Genomic DNA, 21,934 nt, shown 5'->3' with positions numbered 1-21,934 from the left:
TCTCTCTCGCTGCCTCTGCCTGCCTCTCTGCCTGCTTGTGTGTACTCTCTGTCTCTCTCTCTGGCAAATAAATCTTTAAAAAAAAAAAAAAGGACATTCTGAACAAACACCTCACCAGAGAAGATATACAAATGGAAAAAAAAAGCCTATAAAAAGATACCCAACATCACTGCAATTACATAATTGCAAATCAAAAGAATGAGATACCATTACTTATCCATTAGAATGATTAAAATCCAAAAATTAAACAAAAACAGAAACAAACCAAAAAACCTTGACAATACCAATTGCTGGCATGGTGGTGGAACAAGAACTCTCATTTATTGTTGATTGGAATGCAAAACAGTACAGCTTTTTTGGAAGATAGTTTCTTAAAAGCTTAGTGTGATCTACGCATATGAACCAGCAATAGTGCTCCTAGTTGATATTTAACCAACTGAGTTGAGGGGCGCCTGGGTGGCTCAGTGGGTTAAGCCGCTGCCTTCGGCTCAGGTCATGATCTCAGGGTCCTGGGATCGAGTCCCGCATCAGGCTCTCTGCTCAGCAGGGAGCCTGCTTCCTCCTCTCTCTCTCTGCCTGCCTCTCTGCCTACTTGTGATCTCTCTCTGTCAAATAAATAAATAAAAAAAAAAAAAAAAAAAAAAAAAAATAACCAACTGAGTTGAAAACTTACATCCACGTAGAAACCTGCACAGAAATAAAAAAGGGTTACTAAGGAATACTCCAAACAATTATATGCCAGAAAATTAGATCACCAAATCAAGTGGACACATTCCTGAAAAGATAAAATCTACCCAAACTGACTCAAGACAAAACAGAAAACCTGAGTGGGACCTATAGCAAGTGAGGAGATAAAATTAGCGGATTATAAACTACCCACAAAGAAAAGCCAAAGACCAGATGTCTTCACTGGTGAATTTCATCAAATATTTAAAGGTTTGACACCAATTCTTTACAAACTTCAAAAAAGTAGAAGGAAACACTTATCCACCTCATTCAGTGAAGCCACTGTTATTCCCCTGATACCAAAACTAGAAAAACATCACAAGAAAACTACAGAATAATATCCCTTATGAATATAGATGAAAAATAACAAACCGAGTCTAGCAACATTTTAAATGTATCAGACTATGAGTAAGTTGGATTTATTCCAAGGTTGTGAGGTTGGTTTAACACATAAAAATGAATCAATATAGTGCACCATTATTAATTTAAAAAAAAAAGCCACACCTCAATAGACACAGAAGAAGAATCTGACAAAATTCAGTGCTTTCATGATAAAAATTTTCAAAAATCTTGGAATAGAAGGGATATTTTTCAGCCCATAAAAGGCCATCTATGAAAAATCTTTAAATCCTACTTAGAGGTGAAAGAATGGATGTTTCCCCACTAAGATCAGGAAGAAGATAAGGATGTCTTCTCTTACCACTTCTATTCAAATTGTACTGGAGGTTGCAGCTAGAGCAATAGGCAAGAAAAAAGCCATCCAGATTGGAAAGGAAGAAGTAATAAAATTACGTCTATTTGCAGATGACATGATTTTTGCATACAGAAAATCCAGTAATGAAATACTGCTCAGCAATATAAACAAAATGCTGATACACAAAATAACATCATGGATCTCAAAACAGACTGAATGAAAAAAAGCCAAACACAAAAGAGTACATCATATATTATGTCACTTTAAAATTTCATTTAAAAAATCCAAGAAAGGGGAAATAAATCTATGACAGAAAGTAGATCAATGGTTGCCGGGGAATAGGTGTGGAGGATTGACTGCAAAGATGAATGAAGGAACCTAACAGTGTGATGGGAATGTTCTATATCTTGATTATTTTGATTGAGTTAAGTGGGTATACACATTTGTGGAACTTCGTGGAATGGTTTACTTAAAATGAGTGTTATATAAATTATACCTTAATAAATTTGATTTTAAAAAAACCCACTGATACATACTTTTGATTTTAAAACTAGGATTGCATGATAAACTACTGTATTTCCTGAACGTAGGATGCTGTACTCTTTGAGCAGCTAGTGATCAGGTATATGGTGAAGAAATGTGTGAGTAGTTCTCTTTCTCAAGATCATAATCACTTGCTTAAATAGGTATAAAAATGCTGAATGGCTTTACTTTTGAAATGTTCAATGAAACTTTTGAAGCTGAAACATATTGGTACTAAAGCTGCTTTCCAGGAGTGTCAAGCAGTAATGTGCTATAGAGAACCCAAAATATGACACCTAAGGAGATTATTAGTAAAGCTACATATGTTGGTAAAGGAGTGACCCTTTCAGCTGATAGTAATAATAAAAAATTATACTCAAACTTTCTTTCTTTTGATAACACTTACATGATTAAGAGTTAGGAAACAGGAATTGTAAAGAAGAGCAGAAAGACAAGAAAGAGTGGAATCAGAAGTGCTGAAGAGCAAACAATAATAATTAAAAACACACACATACAACTCAGAGAGAAGCTAGAATTGTTCTATTGGGAGGCCGCAGTCAACGTATCTATGGAGACCATATCCTTTGAAACAAAACACTTTGTTAGTTGAACACAGTATCTAAAATCGGGCATTTCTCTAAACATTTTTATGCCTCAGTATCGGAGACCTAATTGATCTTTGCTTTGTTTTGAGTCCACAACTCAGTGGACTATGTAAGTATAATCAGGAAAATTTTCTACTGTATTAAAGATTTGAGGTGACAGGTGTTGATTTTAGTGGGTTACATACAGATTTCCAGGTACAAACCATGAAAATGAAAAGATTTTAGAGTTCGAGAGTGTAAACATTCAGTTATCTAAAAGATTTTAATTATTCCATTGCTCTCAAGTTGCTCATTGCTCTCAAGGAGCTTAAAATAAATAAGTGAAATCCACTTCTCAAAGATGCTTGGTGCCAAGTTTTATTTTCTAAGTAAGCATAGCTTGAGTCTTGTTCAGGTTAATATCATCATAATAAATGTTTTCAACTCTAGAGTTCATGGACCTTTTTTCCCAAGAATTCTGAGGCGCCGGAAGGGAAAAAGAGATTTTGGAAAGACTATAACACATATTGTGGCAAAAGTGATGACTACTGACATGGTAAGAAATACACTTTATCCCTATTTGTTCATTTAAGTTGTAGTTTTACTGAGTACAAACCTTATTGCTAGGCACTATGCTGGTAGTAACTATGGAAAGGATAGGAGACAAATATGAGAAAGCCTGCTTTTGAGGGTGATACCATTTGAACCAGGTCCATGGTCTTGCTGCTTCATACATTTGAGAAGTTATTGAAGGATAGTTTTGCTAGATATAGAATTCTTGGTTGACAGTACCCACCCCCCTTAAATATGTCATCCCACCGTTTTCAGGCTTCCCTGACTTCTGTTAGGAAATCAGCCATTAATCCTATTGCCAATTCCCTGTATATATCGAATTGCTTCTCTTTCACTGCTTTCAAGATTCTTTGACTTTCAACAGTTTGATTATATGTGTTGGTTTGGCTTGTGTTTATCCTACTTGATGCCCATTAAGCTTCTTGGATATGTAGATTCACAAATTTCAACAAATTTGAAAAGTGTTCAACCATCATTCTTCAAATATTCTTTTTGCTCCTTTCTCTCTCACAGTCTTTGCAAATTAGCTCCAAGCTGAGGCACTCCTTCAAAGCTGAGCCAGGCTGCTTACAACTCTGCCTTGGCTTTCACCTCTTGTTTGCATGGGGCCCAAAGATCAGTGGGAAGCAAAGCTTGGGGTACTTTCAGATCTCTCCTGAGCATGGATCCAGCCCTGGCCATGTGCTTTTCACTCTAGATGTCCTAGTTTATGAGGGAACCCTTATTTCCCCAAGAATCTTCCTTCTCAGCCTCCTCCTTCTGGGACTCCTATAATATGTTTGCTTGTATTCTTGATGGTGTATCACTGGTCTCGTCAACATTGTTTACTTTTCCTTGTGTTTTTTTTTTCCATCTGCTCCTGACACTGGATATTTTAATCATCCTGTCTTCAAATTTGTTGATTCTTTCTTCTTCCCACTCAAATATGGTATCTAAGCCTCTCTAGTGAGTTTGTTGTTGTTAATTTCAGCTATTGTGATTTTCAACAATAGAATTTCCATTTGGTTCTTTTTTAATTTTTATTTCTTTATTGTTATTGTCATTTTGTTCATTGCCCTTCTGGCTCCTTTAGTTTTTTGTCCACGGTTTCTTTTTGCTCTTTGAGCACATTTAAGACAGTTTATTTCAAGTTTTTGTCTGATAAATCCAAAGGCTTGTCTGGGCTTCCTCAGAGGTGGTTTCTGTAAATCTTTTTTCCTGTAAATGGGCCAGTTTCCTGTTTCATTGAATATTTTGTAGCTTTTTTGTTGAAAATTGGCTTTTTGAATATTATAATCTAATAACTCTGGAAATCAGTCTACCCTATCTCCAGGGTTTGCTCTATTAATTTTTGAGGACTGTGGTTGTCCATATGGTTAGCAAATTTTCCAAACTATTTTTGCAACAGCTGTATTTCTTTTTGCGTGTGGCTACTGAAGTTCTATTATGTAATCTCAGCAGGTAACCAGTTACCTGACAAATTTCCGTAAACACCGATAGCTAAGAAACAAAAACAAAAAATATCTCACAGTCTTTGCAAATTAGCTCCAAGCTGAGGCACTCCTTCAAAGCTGAGCCAGGCTGCTTACAACTCTGCCTTGGCTTTCACCTCTTGTTTGCATGGGGCCCAAAGATCAGTGGGAAGCAAAGCTTGGGGTACTTTCAGATCTCTCCTGAGCATGGATCCAGCCCTGGCCATGTGTTTTTCACTCTAGATGTCCTAGTTTATGAGGGAACCCTTATTTCCCCAAGAATCTTCCTTCTCAGCCTCCTCCTCTGCAGACTTTTCCTTTGCCCCAGACAGCTATGGGTAGTGTGTGTTTTTAAATGCTTTCATCAAGTGATACCTATATTGCTGCTCAGTTCTGAGGAGGATATTAAACAAGTCAGCTTTGTCAATTCTTCCCCTGAGATACTGACTGGTCTCAAAATAAATCACACTTTTCCCCCCAAGAAAGAGAGCAAGGGAGCGGCAAAAGGAAATGGAGAGAGAGAATCTTAAGCAGGCTCCATGCCCAGTGTGAATCCTGATGAGGGGTTCCATCTCAACACCCTGATATCAAGACCTGAGCCAAAATCCAGAATCAGATGCTTGAGAAAGCTGCCCATCACAACCATACTGTTTTTGAGAATAAGGTTCATATTTCCCCCACCCCGTGCCTGCTTCAGACCAGCAAGCCATAGAAACATGGGCTGTTCTTTCCACAGCTGCTGCCAAGCTGGGGAATAGAAGCTGGTAGGCAGCTAAGCAAAACCACATTTTTTTCTTTCTACCATATTTTGGCAGCCTCTTCATTAAGCATTTGCATGGTTGCTGTGTTTGATTAGGTTCCAGAGTTCCCAAAATGTTGATTCTGTCATTTTTTCCCCCCAACTTAATATTTGCTTCAGTGGAAGAACCATTTTTTTGGAGCTCTTCATTCCACCATTTCCATGACATCACTTTTATATCGTTCTGTTTCCTTCCTAAATGTACTGAGATGTATTCAATTTTTTTCTAAATAATAAAACAGTATACATCCTCAGGAGAACTTCATTTTTTTACACAGGAGAACTTCTTGACAGATTTATCTGTTTCTACTGCTTTCACATTCATGCCTCTACTCACAGTGATCTTGTTTCTGCCTCCAGAGTATCAGTGAAAATGCCTTTCTGGTCAATGTGGGACCAAGCTGTGGCTAAATGCACTAAGATTGCCATCTCATTGAACCTTTCAGCACCCGACATCATCAACTATTTCCTCCTTTCCTGACATCTTGGTGTCCTGATTTTACCACCTCTTTGGCGACCCCTAGCCTCAGCTTTGAGATTTCTTTTGTTTCTGCCTATTCTTTTAATGTTTTTCATTGTTCCATCCTAGAGTGCTATCTTTCCCTCTTCATACAGTCTTGTAGCTAATCTTATCCATTCCTATGCTTAAGTAACTCCCAGATCTTTATGCCCAAATGTTAGTCCTATATTCTAGATTCTTATATGCAATCTATTGGATACCTCTGCTTAGTGAGTCCACCAGTATTTCAAATTAACTGGCATCAAAACTAAACTCATTATGTCCCCTCACAAACTTCTTTCTCCTGGGTTTCCTATTTCATGAATAAGAAAAATATAAATGAGATGGATTTTAGAGTTCTTCCAAATTACTTAGAGGTAATCCTTGTGCTCTCTGCCACCAAAGTATTTAGAATACACACATAAATGAATATAGTAGTTTGCTGAATTAGTAAGGATTATGAGTTCCAAATATATCTGGAAAAAATGTTCACTCTTATCAAATGAATGAAAATTAAAATGAGGCAGTGAATATTTTTGCCTATTAAGGTGGCATATATTTTATAAATTTAAAAGATAACCCCATGCTGATGAGTTTACAGCAAAATTTCTCAAGCCAAATTTTAATTGGTTAAACTCTTCAGGAGGGCAATTTAGCAGTATGTCTCCAAGACACAAAATCTTTTGTACTTGTACAAAAGATTGTACTTTTGTACAATAATTCCCCATCTGTAATTTATCCAAAGAATTAACTAGAGATGAATGTCAGGATTTATTTGTCATAGTATTTTCATAATCTTGAACTGCAAACCATCTAAATAAGAGTAAGAAAATCAACTATGATAAATTGTGATTGCCCATATGATGCATTATTATGTAATGACTAAAAATTAGTCTTTGAAAAGATAAAGACATGGGAAGATATGATGTAATGAAGTCAGGATTCAGTGGTGTCTGTCTGGGTCATGGAGTTGATTGAGCATCTGACTCTTGGCTCTGTGTTCAGCCTGGAGCTGCTTGAGATTCTCTCCCTCACCTTCTACCCCTCCCACTCATGCTCTCTCTCTGAAATATGTAAGTCTTAAAAAATAAGTCAGGATTCAAAGCCATGTATATGTATGGTATGATATGTTGGTATTATGAGTAACGAGTATATGCATGGGAAAAAGACTGAAAAGGAAATATCTATATATTATATTTAGCTTAAAATTTCAATTTGTTATGTTTTCATTTGTTTTTCTTCTAACCACTTTATAAGAAAAAAGATAGAGGAGTGATAATGCCTTTTCTTTTTTTATTATTTTTATTAACATATATTGTATTATTTGCCCCAGGGATACAGGTCTGTGAATCATCAGGCTTACACACTTCATAGCACTCACAATTTCACATACCCTCAATAATGCCAATTCTATAGGGATAAAATAACAGGCATTTTTTCAGAATATATTTTTAGTTTTCAAATTTTGAGAGTTCCCCACTCTTTATGGTACTAATAATGAAGTTCTCTTCCCTTTTCTACTCTTAGTGGATTCCTGGTATCTTTTATTTAGTTGTAGAGTATTTAATATATAAGGTTTTATTGATTTACTAAAATTATAGGATTAGTCTGAGTTAAAGAAAACAAAGTAGTAGACTGCAAAGAGATCTAGTGTCATAAAGTCCTGGATCTAAAGCTTAGATTAGCTGTTCACCAACTCTGTGTCCTTGGGCAAATCATTTCATCTCACGGAGTTTCAAAGTCCTTCACCTGATAAGGGGATATTATTTTCCCTCAAAGAACTGTTGTTGAGGCTTGGGAGGTAATATGCTAGTTCAAATTCTGCCTTCTTGGCACATAGTCTTTCATAGCTGTAAAATGATTAGTGATTGTAAAGAACATCCCATTTCACCATTCCCTTAGTTGATGATACTTGGAACAATTTAATGAACATAAAAACATATTTACAGTGTATTACAGTGTAATATACAAGGTAAGTCTTTGAGAAAAGCATACGTCACCAATACGTTAGCTGATTAAAATGACCTGTTTCAGTTTAATTCATTGTTAAAAGTGTACTGTTTTATTTCTTCTTTTCAGGTAAAGGACTTATCTTCAGACACACTTCTCCAACAGCATGATGATTTGGATTTGGCTTTGGATAGTTGTTACAGTGGAGATACAGTAGTTATTTTTCCAGGAGAATATCAAGCTGTAAATCTTGCTTTATTGACTGACGACATCATTATAAAGGGTTAGGGCATCCTTTGCCATCGTTTTATAACAATGTATACTGGAAAAAATTTTATACTATAAACATGATTTACCTAACACAAAAATTCCTTATGTATCTTTTTAATTAAGATTTTCACACGTGTTCATGAGTATATTATCTGTACAGGTGGCTTCATTTGGACAAAATGTACCAAAGCAAATCAATGAGACTCTTCTCCATGACAGTGTAGCACTACAAACACCGATTCTAAAAAGATCAAAACCACAAAAAAGCCAAAAAACCTATTTGTAATATTTTTACCCAAACTACTTTTTATTCCTCTATTGTATTTCTTATCACTTTAGTAGAAATAACAGGGGCGCCTGGGTGGCTCAGTGTGTTAAAGCCTCTGCCTTCGCCTTGGGTCATGATCCCAGGGTCTTGGGATCGAGCCCCGCATTGGGCTCTCTGCTCAGCAGGGAGCCTGCTTCCTTTTCTTTCTCTCTCTGCCTACTTGCCATCTTTCTGTCAAATAAATAAACAAAATCTTTATAAAAAGAAAAACCAAATGAAAGGCTGTATTAAAACATTCAGCCTTTTCTCAGGTTAATTTATATGCAAACTTGCTAAAGTAGAAGAATTTACTAAAACTTCTTTTAGGTTCTGAACCTATTTAGTAACTTTAATTCTGCTGTTTAACATTGAAGTAAGGATGTTCCCACTGTCTGACCAAAAGAAAAAGAACCAGGTGACTGAGGCTTTGCCTATCAATTCAAGAATTGAGCAAAAACTCATTAGATCTTGATGACTGTAACCAGTAGTATTTTGCTGAACTGCATGGGTAATAAGGAGTGTATCTGTCATTTTCAAATCTTAAAGCCTTGAAGCTACGACCCCTTATTTTTGCACTGTTGTTAAATTTAGATGATTGCTTTAACTATTCTAGATCAAAATTGTAGATATGATTTTTTTTAAAGATTTATTTATTTATTAGACAGACAAGTAGGCAGAGAGGCAGGCAGAGAGAGAGAGGAGGAAGCAGGCTCCCTGCTGAGCAGAGAGCCCGATGCGGAACTTGATCCCAGGACCCTGAGATCATGACCTGAGCAGAAGGCAGCTGCTTAATCCACTGAGCCACCCAGGTGCCCCAAAATTGTAGATATGATTAATCTTATAAACTAATTCACATGACTGTCTTTTTTAGTCATGGTAAGGTAGTTTTTTTTGTATCTTATACATTTTGTAAATGACCATTGATTATATAAAGGAAAACTTAGGAAAATGTATTATGGAATAAGTATATTGAATACAGGTACATTTATATTGACTATAAACCCAGATTCTCCCATCATGGCATCAAATATGGACAAAAAATTACATTACAGTTAAGTATATAATTAGAAATATTACAAAAAATATGTGAAAAGAAAAAGTATTATTGAATGATTTGACTAAAGGACTTTAAACTTTGGGATTACTGAATTACTTCTGTTTTGTCTCCTTGAATCAGGAGTTGGAAAGAGAGAGGAAATTATGATTACTTCTGAACCTTCTCATGACAGTTTCGTGGTGTCTAAAGCTGATAATGTGAAGCTAATGCATCTATCTTTGATACAACAAGGGACCGTTGATGGTATTGTGGTGGTGGAGTCTGGTCACATGACTCTAGAAAACTGTATATTAAAATGCGAAGGAACAGGAGTGTGTGTTCTTACAGGGGCTGCTCTGACAATTACAGACAGTGAAATAACTGGTGCCCAGGTATTTCCTTTTATAAAGACCGCTTTATTGACAATAAATACCTTGCTGTGCAAAGGATAAGTGACTTCACCTTTGAACTGAGTTATAATCAAGCTTAGAAACTGCTAAAATCAGGACAAGTACAGGGCATCATAGCACACGTAAGGAAAAATGAACTAAGTCCAAAGAATTGCTGGCTTTAAACGTGATATTTTTTAGATTTTTTTTTTTTTTATTTGACAGAGAGAGATCACAAGTAGGCAGAGAGGCAGGCAGAGAGGGAGAGAGAGGAGGAAGCAGGCTCCCCGCTGAGCAGAGAGGCCGATGTGGGACTCGATCCCAGAACCCTGAGATCACGACCTGAGCCGAAGGCAGCGGCTCAACCCACTGACCCACCCAGGCGCCCCAAAATGTGATATTTTTTAAAATCTAGAAATTGCTGGCTACAAAACAGATCACGAGTCAGTTAACTTGTTAACATTTACTTAACAAAGACCACTGAAATACTGCAAAACTAAATGAAAAGATTAAATGATGAAAATAGGATTTAACAGAATTACTTAATTTCCAATAAACTGAGGAAGTTGACATTAGTAGCACTGAGGGAGTTAGAATATATATAAATTTTTATAACAATTGAAAGAATTGCTCTGAAGAGATTTTTGGCTCCCTCCTAAAGACTTCATTTGGGTGGGAGAGCAATGTGACTCAATGAGACTGTGTGACCACAACCCTCCGTCTAGGCCCAATCATCTTCTAACACAGATTGATACTAGTTTTAATGTTTTAAAACATTATCTCTAAAATAAATCATTACACGAATTATTTTTGTGTAACTTAGGGTGTCAAGAGTGGTAAAATAGAATTACAATTTTTAAATCTAAAGAAAATTTTGGAGAGGTGCATGTGTGTTTTGAGATTGTTTTGCTTTTAATTTACAGGGTGCTGGTGTTGAACTGTATCCTGGAAGCATAGCCATTTTAGAAAGGAATGAAATTCATCACTGTAATAACCTCAGAACCAGTGATAATTCAAAAAGCACCTTAGGTGGTGTTAATATGAAGGTATTCTCATATTTCTTAAATATAGAGTTGTTTTAAGAATTATCACAAAAATACTAAAATACTATGTCTAGACAAGGTTTAGTCTGTTATTGATCTGGAAAAGAATAGTAGAGATAATTAAAATATAGTTTAAATGACGGCTGATATGAAATAAGTTTAGCCTTCTAATTTTAATAGTTTCAACTTTAATTCTTAGCAGAAAACTGATAAAGTGGATAGTTTGGTTTTTATAAAAATGTTTCAGATTTTTATTGGGCAGATCTGTAATATGTTTTGGAAAGTAAAGCAAATAAAAAAATAATAAATATATTAAGAAAATTTAAGTCTTTCAAAATTTGTAAAGTAATTTAAGCTAGTCAATTAAAATAGCAATAATCTGTAAGTGAAATGTCTTCCCATTCCTTTCTACTATTTGTTCTACTCTTCTAGATCCCTCTCTAGACTTGTGTAGTTGATGAACATTTTCCCTAGAATTCTAGATTAAATATAATTATTTGAAAATTTAGCATTGTCAATATCTGAAATTATTTTTATATTTGTTACATTAAAGCTTTATATATTTTTATGTATATTTTATATTTGTTATATTAAAGCTTTATATATTAAAGTTATACTACATAAAATAAATTGAGAACTTCATTTAGTATTTCAATATTAGAGATTTCCTTGGTTACTGTGACAATAAGCAGTGAGGAAAACACTGCTTGCTTAAAACAGACTGTTGTTTTAAAGAAACATGTAAACCTAAATAAATTCTAGAGTACTTATTTTTTTTTTATAGAAATTATTGAAAACTAATTTCCTTGAATAATTTAACAGGTTCTTCCAGCACCAAAATTGAAGATGACTAATAATCATATTTACAACAATAATGGCTATGGTGTAAGCATTCTTCAACCAACTGAACAATTTTTTATTGTAGCAGAAGAAGCCCTCAACAAAGGGGCAGCTTCAGGGGATAAAAAAGATGACAGTATGCTCTCCAGGGTAATGCAGAATCTGAACCTGGAGATGAACAACAATAAAATAGAAGCAAACTTGAAGGGGGATATCAGAATAGTCACAAGTTAAAGTATGTGGATTTATGTTGTTAATGTTTTATATTTCAGAGATTTGTTTAATAAATAATCCTCATATCCCAAAGAAATGGTAGTTTTAAATTAAAAACCTATTTAATTAAAAAATATTTAAACATTCTAATGCTTTCATTGGATGATTCATTTTAACTTAAGTAACATTTTTTTTTAAAGATTTTATTTATTTGACAGAGATCACAAGTAGGCAGAGAGGCAGGCAGAGGAAGGGAAGCAGGCTCCCTGCTGAGCAGAGAGCCGGATGCAGGACTCGATCCCAGGACCCTGAGATCATGACCTGAGCCGAAGGCAGAGGCTTTAACCCACTGAGCCACCCAAGCGCCCCCCCAGTAACACTTTTGATATAATTCATACACCATAAAATTCACCCTTTTTTTAAAAAAAGATTTTATTTATTTATTTGACAGAGATCACAAGTAGGCAGAGAGGCAGGCAGAGAGAAAGGAATGGAAGCAGGCACCCTGCTGTGCAGACAGCCCCATGCAGGACTCAATCCCAGGACCCCGAGATCATGACCTGAGCAGAAGGCAGCGGCCCAACCCATTGAGCCACCCAGGCGCCCAAAATTCACCCTTTTGAAGTCTATAATTTAACAGTATGTAGTTTATTTTTAGTATTTAGATACCACCATCATCACTATTTAATTCCAAAACAATTTGTTTTTAAACATTGTTTTTGATACTCTTAGTTTAGTAAGAAGCATCAGGTGTTCTAAGTAAGTAATAGAAAAAAATTTTATAGCCAATTCGGATTCATTCCCATTTATCCAGCTAGGAATTGGAATAAGGTAAGACAGCACTATAGGACGCACTGTATTAGACACAATTAGGTTCAGCTGCAACTTAGGACATCCAAAATGAGAGATAAAGAATACGGAAATATAGAGGCGCCTGGGTGGCTCAGTCCGCTAAGCATCTGCCTGTGTGGCTCAGGTCATGATCCTGGGGTCATAGGATATCAAGCCTTGCCTTGGGCTCCCTGCTCAGCAGTCTGCTTCTCCCTCTGCCCCTTCCCCTGCTTGTGCTCTCAAGTAAGTATTTAAAAAATGTTTTAAAAACCTGAAATGTCAGAATTCCATCTTGTCTTACCATTGTATGGTTTCCATTCAAAATCACCACATGGGCCAAGATAGCAAGTTAGCAATAGTTTAAGCCATGGTTTAAATTTCCAACCATGCAGCAGGAGAGAGAGGACCTTCCTACAATTACACACATTATTCCAACTTTCATGCCTCCCTCCCACTAGAATCTAATTACATGGCTCCACCTAACTACAACTGAAGCTAGAAATTATGTATTCTTTAAGAGTTAATCTTTAAGTTGGAGAGGTTATGTGTCCTCTAAAATAGGGGCTTCGGGTTTTTTTTTTTTTTAAGATTTATTTATTTGACAAAGATCACAAGTAGGCAGAGGTAAGCAGAGAGAGGAGGAAGCAGGCACCCTGCCGAGCAGGGTGTATACATCCCAGGTCTCGATCCCAGGACCCTGGGATCATGACCCAAGCTGAAGGCAGAGGCTTTAACCCACCGAGCCACCCAGGTGCCCCTGGTGGATCATTTTCTAAGATACAACTAGTGGTCTTTTCTACAAAGCAGTACTTATTTTTGGCTTTAGTATATAAAAGGAAATAAACACTCGGGCTCACACACTTATTTTCCTTCCTCGATTTCTTACTTGATGTTATGTGTAATTTAGGAATGTTTGTCAAAGAAGATCTCTTGATTTGAGAGTCAAATAAGGCATGGTTGTTCTTCAGTTTCATCAGGATTCTTTTTTTTTTTTTTTTTTTTTTTACACAAGGTCTTGTTCACTGAGTGACATGAGATAATTGCAGGTATTTTCATGGAGGCTTTAACAAGAACGGTCTTTCTATAATCAATTTAATGAGCTGTAAGGGGAGGCATTTTCCCTTCCAATCATCTCCCTCTACCTGTTTTTGGCTCCCAGAAGAGGTGATGGACAAAGGATCTTTTGAGAGCAAAGAGCAAGCGCTTTGCATGAGCACAACACGCACTCACCGGTCACCTGCCTTCTGTGTGCTGCCGCCACTGGTTTCCAACCAATTTCTTTTCCAGGCCCACTTCAAGTACGTTGTTTTCCCTATTCTCAGGTTTCTCAAGCACGCAAAAGCATGTAAGAAATTTAGTATTTCACATCTCCTTTACCTTCCCATCTCTACTTTCCCCTCCAGTGTAACAAATGACAACTTTAAAGATTTAACACCAATTTATCTTCTGTAGGCTAAAGTCTGACATGGGTGTCAGTGGCTTAAATCAAGGTGTTGATAGGAACTTTCTTTCCTGTGCGTTTGGGTAGCTGGCGGGGTTGGTTTTTTTTTTGCAGTTGTAGGATTTAGACGTTTCCCTGGCAGTTGTCAGCTGAGGGCTGCTCCCAGCTTCTGATGGGCAGCTGCCTTCCCTGGGTTATGGCTTCCTTCCTCCATCTTCAGAGGCATTACCAATTGATGGAGTAGAGTCCCTATCTGCTTTGAATTTCTCCTGCCTGTTCTTCAGTCTCACCGAAAGGAGGGAAGGTTCTATATTTCTGCTCCGCCCTTCCCTTTTGTGTACATATCTGGCTTTCCTACTAGACTAAGTTTCAGAGTACGGACACTGGTCTTAGGAACATTACATCCCACACTGCATGTGCATTCCAAGTAGTAACTGTGTTAAATAACAGTACTAATGGGTCTCTGCCTATGCTACAAACAGGTAAGATTTACAATCCAGGACTTTGAAGTTGCTGGGATGAAAATGTTAGAGGACTCTTAAGGTGGAGACTGGACAAATCAAGATTAGAAGAGTGGCCTGCGATGTGGAATGAAAAGGGATGATTTTTAATCCCTTTTTGTTTTTTTCTTATGAGACTGGTGTGGGGTGAAGACTTCCTTTTTTTTCCATACGACGCCAGCAGCAGCTAGGGTAGAGACTCAACTGAAGAGCAGAATGGGACCCACAATACTAGAGCCTGTTGTCGGTTCATGAAGTAGAGGCAGTGAAAATGGCAGGTGGCTACAGATCAAAAGACTGAGACATTCCTCTGGCAGCACAGGACACAGACAAATTGCTCTGATTATAAGGAGCAAATTGCCATTCTTGGTGAGACACCTATCTCAAAGTGTTCTAGACTGAACAGTTACAACCAGAAAGCACTGCACTTGAGGACAGGTCTAAATATTCCAAAAGTATTGAAGTAAAAAATGAGAAAACTACATTAATATACTATGCTTTCAGTGACTGAACCGAATCAGGTGTTCTTAAACATAAACATATAGACAGGTCTCGAGTCTGTGAACTACTGAGATTTTAAGTAAATTTTATGTACCTGCCTTTTGGTGGACAGCCCATGGCTATCACCATATTCTCAAAGAAGCCTCTCAGTCCACTCTTACGACCACTGATTTGGGTAACATTTAATTTAAGTTTCCTTTCACATATTATTGTTCAACCAAAGTCGCAAACATATGTTGCTTTTTTCTATGGAAAACTGATTTGTTCTGTAGAAAACTCAGGAAACTGTGTAACTCAGTATTTTAATACTGAACATTATGACAATATACATTTTTTGGTGATTTCAGTTTTTGTGGCTGCATAAGATGCACATTTTAAAAATTTACCAGTAAAATTCTGAAGCCACGGATAGATATTATTAGAAATTCAAGGTTAGGGACGCCTGGGTGACTCAGTGGGTTAAGGCCTCTGCCTTTGGCTCAGGTCATGATCCCAGTGTCCTGGGCTCGAGCCCCGCATCCGGCTCTCTGCTTAGCAGGGAGCCTGCTTCCTCCTCTCTCTGCCTGCCTCTCTACCTACTTGTGATCTCTGCCTGTCAAATAAATAAAATCTTAAAAAAAAAAAAAAAAGTGTTATTAAAAAAAAAATTCGTTATTTTGAAATGCTCAAAACTATTACTAATGCCAAAAAAATTTAAATTTTATTTAGATCAGAAGGTTAACCAAATCCTATTGTATTTCTTATTTTAAAAGTATAAATTTTCAGGGCACCTGGGTGGCTCAGGTCATGATCCCAGAGTCCTGGGATGGAGCCCCACATCGGGGCTCTCTGCTCCGTGGGGAGCCTGCTTTCTCCTTTCTCTCTGCCTGCCTTGCTGCCTACTTATAATGTCGCCAAATAAATAAATAATTTTTTTTAAAAGTGTAAATTTTCACATCCCCACATCGGGGCTCTCTGCTCCGTGGGGAGCCTGTTTTCTCCTTTCTCTCTGCCTGCCTTGCTGCCTACTTATAATGTCGCCAAATAAATAATTTTTTTTAAAAGTGTAAATTTTCAGTCATTTGAATAGTTACTAAAATATTAAAAAATAATCACTAAGTGTAATTATTTTACATTTTTACAGGTTCCAAAGAAAATACAGGTTTACCGGTTAAAGTCAGAAGTGTCAGACACTGGATTATACAAACAATTTCCTTTATTACCTCCATACTTAAATTCATTTCTAGGTTTGAAGGAAATAAATGCAATTGCAAAGTTTGGAAATTCCTGAATGATCTCCCATTAACATTAATCCCAGAGTGACCAACTTGTTCTAGTTTCCCACCCTAATGAATTCCCAGGAAGTAGATTCTTCCCAGGAAGAATTCCCAGGAGGTAGGTTTAGTGAAATCATCACTAAAATAGTCTGATAACCTCAGTTGCTCTGAAGGATTCAACAGTAAATTTTCCCCATGTGAGTCAGAAACCTTTTACACTATACCTAACAGGACAGTCCACAATTATCAAAGGCACACAAACACACTAAATAACACTCCTGTCTTCTGGCCAAATGTGTCTTTCAGGTAAATCCACTGGAAATCAAGAATCATATTTCCAGTCAAAACCAAAACCTATGTCAGTTTCAGTACAATTCAAAATTTCATTCCTAGTGTCCTTTACTGCCCTACAATCCCAATTCTGCTTATAGAATCAAAGGCAAGGAAACCAACTGGCTTTCAAATACGGGATTTGCTACAGTTGATGTCCTCTTTCTAGTTGTCTGTGCTGATCCTAAGCTGACACACTGTTCATGTTCTCCTGGTCTGTGCCTTTGGCATAGGTGATGTCCCGAGGGTTTTATGTGCAGCTCCACAGCATAGGAAATCCCAATAAATTGCAGCCGTTGCTAACAAATACATGCCAACACAGTCTCTAGGCACAGAGAGCTCTTCAGCATGGCTTCCTGGAAATGGCACGTCAACTTATGCTCCCAGTTAACTTTTTGACCTCTCTCTGGACCCAAAGGAAATTTACAATTCCCTTCTACATCACCCCCAGCCTCAGGCCTCAAAGAAAGCTGCTGGGCTGTCGCTGCTATAATCTTCAAGCTTCTAAGTACATAGTGAAGATGCCATCACATACAGGTCCATTCTCATCCCTGCCTGAATTTCTAGAAGGGCAGACCCAATTTTCTCAGTGCCAACTCTCACTATACTGCCAAACCCCAATGTATGTGATGATCTACATATTCTTTCTTTGCAAATTCTCTCCCCCATACTCTCCTAAATGGGAGAGGGGTGCAATCAGCTCTCATCTTGGAAACACTTTCCAGTCATCTTGCACCTGCTGCAACATCCCTTTAACTGAATATTCTTTTTGTTCTAGGCAGATTACAGAGGAATGTTTGAGAAAGGAACCATAACACATTGGGTGAATCTTCAGGTATTAATATGCCACAAAAAACTCCATGTGGTCTTCTGTCCAATAAGTCTGATCATTCTCTCGAAGGAATGATTTCTGGATATGATGTTATAATGGACTGACAATTAAAACTGACTTAAATTGACTTCTACTTACAGTGATAACAGTCTGATATTTATGTTCCTTCCCACTCCCATGTAAACAACTAGAAAACCAAATGATTTTTTAAAAATGATTTCTTAAAAAAAAACGATCTATATAAAGATCTTCATATGCATATGTTTGTGCATATGTATCTGAATCAGCTGCTTTCAGGAATCAAACAATGCAGGACTGTGATCATCAAATTAAGGGAAACAAATGAGACGAGCCCTATGATCACCCAGGCTTTCTGTGAAGGTATTTTGATAGATCATGGCATAGGAATAAAGAATGAAGCAGAGCACAAGCAGTCTCATGGAGCTGAAGAGACAGAGGCTGGTTGAGGGAGGATAGCTACGATTTATAGGGCAGAATACAGAAAGGAGACAGTCACAACAAGAAGAATTACAGAAATCTGCATAGGCACTTCCTAAGGTTTTTAGCCAAAGACTCAAAGATTATTAGAACTACGCCTAAGTTGTTCTTAAAAGCTTTAGAGAATGTAATTTGACATCTCTCTCCACCATTTTGGTCATCTTGATTTCTCATTTCTAACAAGTCATTGGAGAAATGAGCACCAGTTAAGCGAGGCATTAATGAATTTTTACTTTCTGTGGTATGAGTTTCCACAACATGCATGAAAGGAGAGAGAAAGCATGGTGCAGTGACAAAGCTGGTAAGGAGAGCTGGTAAGGATGACTGAGGCTAGAACAGGAACAGAACTGGTGTAGGCCGGGAGTGGGGGGGTGGTGGCAGTGGTATTAGATCTGAATGGGAATGTTTACTCTGGCTGTCAAATGGAGAAATGGATTGTAGACAGGAGGACTTCCAGCAGGAAGACCAGTTAAGAGGTTGCTGCATCACTGTACATCCAAGTTAATGAGAGCTGGAATAGAGCAGGTAGTTGGCTTACAAAAGCACAAATGGAAGGTGTTCTGGGAATAGAACTAACTACATGTGGTAATTGACTAAGGCTTGGCAATTAAGTAGCTGAAACTTCCGTGATTAAGAAGCAAAACAACAACAAAAAACCCTAAAAAACCACACACAGTTCAACAAAAGATAGGGCAAAGGTTGAATTAGATAGTTTTCTTCAGTCTGGAAAGGAAATCTCAGGTGGAGATATAGATCTGAGACTCTGTAAGCAGGCAGGAATAATCAGCTGATCAACATTATCTAAAGGACATATAAAATAAGATTTGTGCAAAGGACTCTAATGTACAATGTAACTTGCCCAAGATAATTCATGTGTCCCAGAGCAGCTTTAAGATATGAGTCCACATCTATTTAATCCAACGCCTTTGTGACCTCTACTGTACTGTGCTAGATCTCAAATGAGAAACATGAAAATTTATTGAACTATAAAATGTTATACATGTATAAACCTCTCTACTAAAATAAACTTGATGCATTAGTGACAATTCACTTACCTTCATTCTTCGACTAAACATAACCTTAATTCAAGAATTTTGTGGGTTAATTTTTAGGTCTAATTCAAATTAATTTTCAACTGCAAACTTAAAAAAGAGAATGCTTACATTGGTCTTAGATTTCTCAAAGACAAAGCTGGGAAAAAATCAAAATGTTCAGCCCTAGATCAAGTTTTATTAAGGGGTAGAGGTCCATGTGAAATTGTGCACTGGCCAGTATTTACTGGAAGAAGAATTCTATTTCAAGGCTATTTATTCTAAATACTACAAGTAACAGAATAACGTCAACAACATGACGTGTAATGTCAACAATGAACTACATGGCCAGTATTTGGTATAATACTTTTATTTTCTATTGTATTAAACTAAAGCCAAGAAAATATCAAGTTAATTTTAAAGGCATATTTTACTCCTTAAAGAAAAAATACAAACTGTGGTAGTTTTAGAATCAGTGTATTTTACATAATATAAACAAAAGCACTAATGTTATCTATATGCTTGGTTTCCTTAAACTATAATGAGCCACAAAATGGGTGGAAAATGGGTTTACTTACTGGCATCAAATAAACAACTTGGGAAAACAGGTAGCATGCATTTTTTTTTTTAAACTGTCTATGCATAGGCACTGACATAACAAGTTTTAATAGCCACCACCTCCCCCCCTTCCTTGTCCAAAATAACCACTCCCATAGCCCCCTCTAACACCCCCTCGCTGGAATCCCCCCGTTCCTCTGTAGCCTCCTCCACTTGACCCTCTGAAGTCTCCTCCAGAGCCACCTCTATAGCCACCGCCAACACCTCCTCTGTAGCCTCCGCCATAGCCTCCGCGGTAGGAGTTGGAGCCACCAGCATAGCCGCTGCCACCGCCACTGCCGCCGCCGCCGCCGTAGCCTCCGCTACCAACATAGCCTCCAGCCCCTCCATAGCCTCCTGTGCCATAGCCTCCACCCCCGTAACTAGAACCTCCCCGTCTATATCCACCTCCATTGTCGTAGCGAGCCATCTTGGGAGGGCGTGGACCATCTCCATACCTAGGAGAAAAGTACAAAATCACCTCTTCAGCAAAGGATCCTTAATACAGCTCAACTGGTCATAAAATATAAACAATCCTATTTGAAAATTTAATACATAAAGAAAATGAAGCCAGGTGCACAAATATACACTAAAATGAAATAAATCTGTTACTCCATAGTAGCTACACAATGCATTGACTGTAACCGTCTGTTTTTCTAAAGTTCTTTCTGGTCCATTCTAAAAAATCTTCAATTTGGCAGTATGTCCTTACAACTTAAGATGGAGGGTTTGCTTTCACTGAGCCTCAGCTACGCAGCATCCTACAAAAGCAGTAACATGTAAGGAAGAGGCTCTTGGGAGTTGGCAATGTTAGTTAATCTTTATCACCAAGTATGTGCCTACATTAACTCTGAAATACATTTTTTGAACCATGCCAGTGGTGGTTTGTTTACACATAAATGTTCCGTGTGGCAAACAAAGAAAATGAGGGGTAATGAAAAACTGCTTGAATCAAGATGTCTCACTTAACAACGCTAACTCTGCATACCCCAAACTGCTTATTCTTCCTACGCAGCTTTTCTTACAGAGCCTAGCACTGTGTATTCAGCAGCTGTCCCAGTCAGAAATACAGCCGGGATCTGTCTTCACTCCTTCACTGCCCTGCTCCCCCCATTTCAATCCATTACCAATTCTTCCTACTAATGGTCCTGCAAACTTGCCTAATCTATGCCTCCCCATTTCAATTCTCCCTAGTGCAACGCAAGCCACCGTTATATTCACGCATCCTAAACGCTTTCCTGTATTTATCCCATACTTTCTAGGTTCTGGACTTTGGTCCTTCACAGAGCAGATTACATGTGAAGCCTTCTTAATCACCACCCCTCCTGCCAAAAGTAATCTCTCTTCTAAATGTATATGAGCACCACATTTGTATCTGCCTATGACATTTTTTTTTTGAAGACTCCTCAATAATTCTCCTATATAATTTAACCCACTGGAAAACCAAGGTAGAGCAGAATAAATAACAGCACTGTTTCAGGAGCCATTACTGCCTTAGTTTGAATCCGGTCCCACTATTCACTAGCCATATGGCCTTGAGTCTTAACTTCTGTGCCAGTTTCCTTATTCAGATTAAAGCAGACAAGAGCTACCCACATCATAGAGAGATCAAGTATTAAAATGAGTTAATATCAGAAAAGCACTTAGCACAGTGCCTGGCACACAATGAATACTATTTGTATGATTAATAAAATTTTTTTTTAAATATTTTATTTATTTATTTGACAGAGAGAGAGATCACAAGTAGGCAGAGAGGCAGGCAGAGAGAGAGAGAGAGGAGGAAGCAGGCTCCCTGCTGAGCAGAGAGCCCAACATAGGACTCGATCCCAGGACCCTGAGATCACGACCCGAGCCGAAGGCAGCGGCTTAACCCACTGAGCCACCCAGGCGCCCCTGATTAATAAAATTTAAAAAGTAAATCGTTTATAGCAAAATGGGACCCAGAATGTTTCATGAATTCTAGTTCTATATATTAAAATTATTAACAGTTTACAACTGAAAGCAGTAAATGATCCTTAAAAGGGAAATTAAAGAATATTTTTGGATAATTAGAAAAATTTTAATATGTGTATTAGTGTTGTTAAACGCTTAAATTTTGGGGCTGTGATCATGGTATTATAGCTATGTGCTTAAAAGACACATGAAATATACTGATGTAAAATGTCATAACCTCTGCAACTTAGTCACAAATGATTAAGAAAAAGGAAGCATGTGTGTGCAC

At 37.5% G+C, this 21,934-nt stretch overlaps 2 protein-coding genes and 1 long non-coding RNA gene across 4 annotated transcripts in view; 2 read left to right on the top strand and 1 right to left on the bottom strand.

The window, feature by feature from the left end:
• The window catches only part of SHCBP1L (SHC binding and spindle associated 1 like), a 29,414-nt gene extending 17,392 nt beyond the window's left edge, over window positions 1–12,022 (top strand). The window contains exons 6-10 of the mRNA XM_082702878.1: window positions 2,977–3,082; window positions 7,928–8,081; window positions 9,553–9,803; window positions 10,724–10,846; window positions 11,666–12,022. Coding sequence (XP_082559004.1) covers window positions 2,977–3,082; window positions 7,928–8,081; window positions 9,553–9,803; window positions 10,724–10,846; window positions 11,666–11,917 — 886 coding nt within the window. The 3' untranslated portion in view covers window positions 11,918–12,022. The remainder of the gene's footprint in view (window positions 1–2,976; window positions 3,083–7,927; window positions 8,082–9,552; window positions 9,804–10,723; window positions 10,847–11,665) is intronic.
• Window positions 12,023–14,268: 2,246 nt separating this feature from the next.
• On the top strand, window positions 14,269–19,992 carry LOC309849885. The gene is made up of 2 exons (XR_014303976.1): window positions 14,269–16,092; window positions 16,214–19,992. It is a non-coding gene; the product is annotated as an uncharacterized lncRNA (long non-coding RNA).
• DHX9 (DExH-box helicase 9) overlaps window positions 19,471–21,934 on the bottom strand; it is a 54,108-nt gene continuing 51,644 nt past the window's right edge. For both annotated transcript variants that reach the window (XM_082702876.1, XM_082702877.1), the window contains one exon: window positions 19,471–20,171. In XM_082702876.1, the coding sequence (XP_082559002.1) occupies window positions 19,781–20,171 (391 nt within the window). In that variant the 3' untranslated portion in view covers window positions 19,471–19,780. The remainder of the gene's footprint in view (window positions 20,172–21,934) is intronic.

Source organism: Mustela nivalis (assembly GCF_964662115.1).
Source record: "Mustela nivalis genome assembly, chromosome: 16".
NCBI classification, from domain to species: domain Eukaryota; kingdom Metazoa; phylum Chordata; class Mammalia; order Carnivora; family Mustelidae; genus Mustela; species Mustela nivalis.
This window is presented reverse-complemented; position numbering and strand designations above follow the sequence as displayed.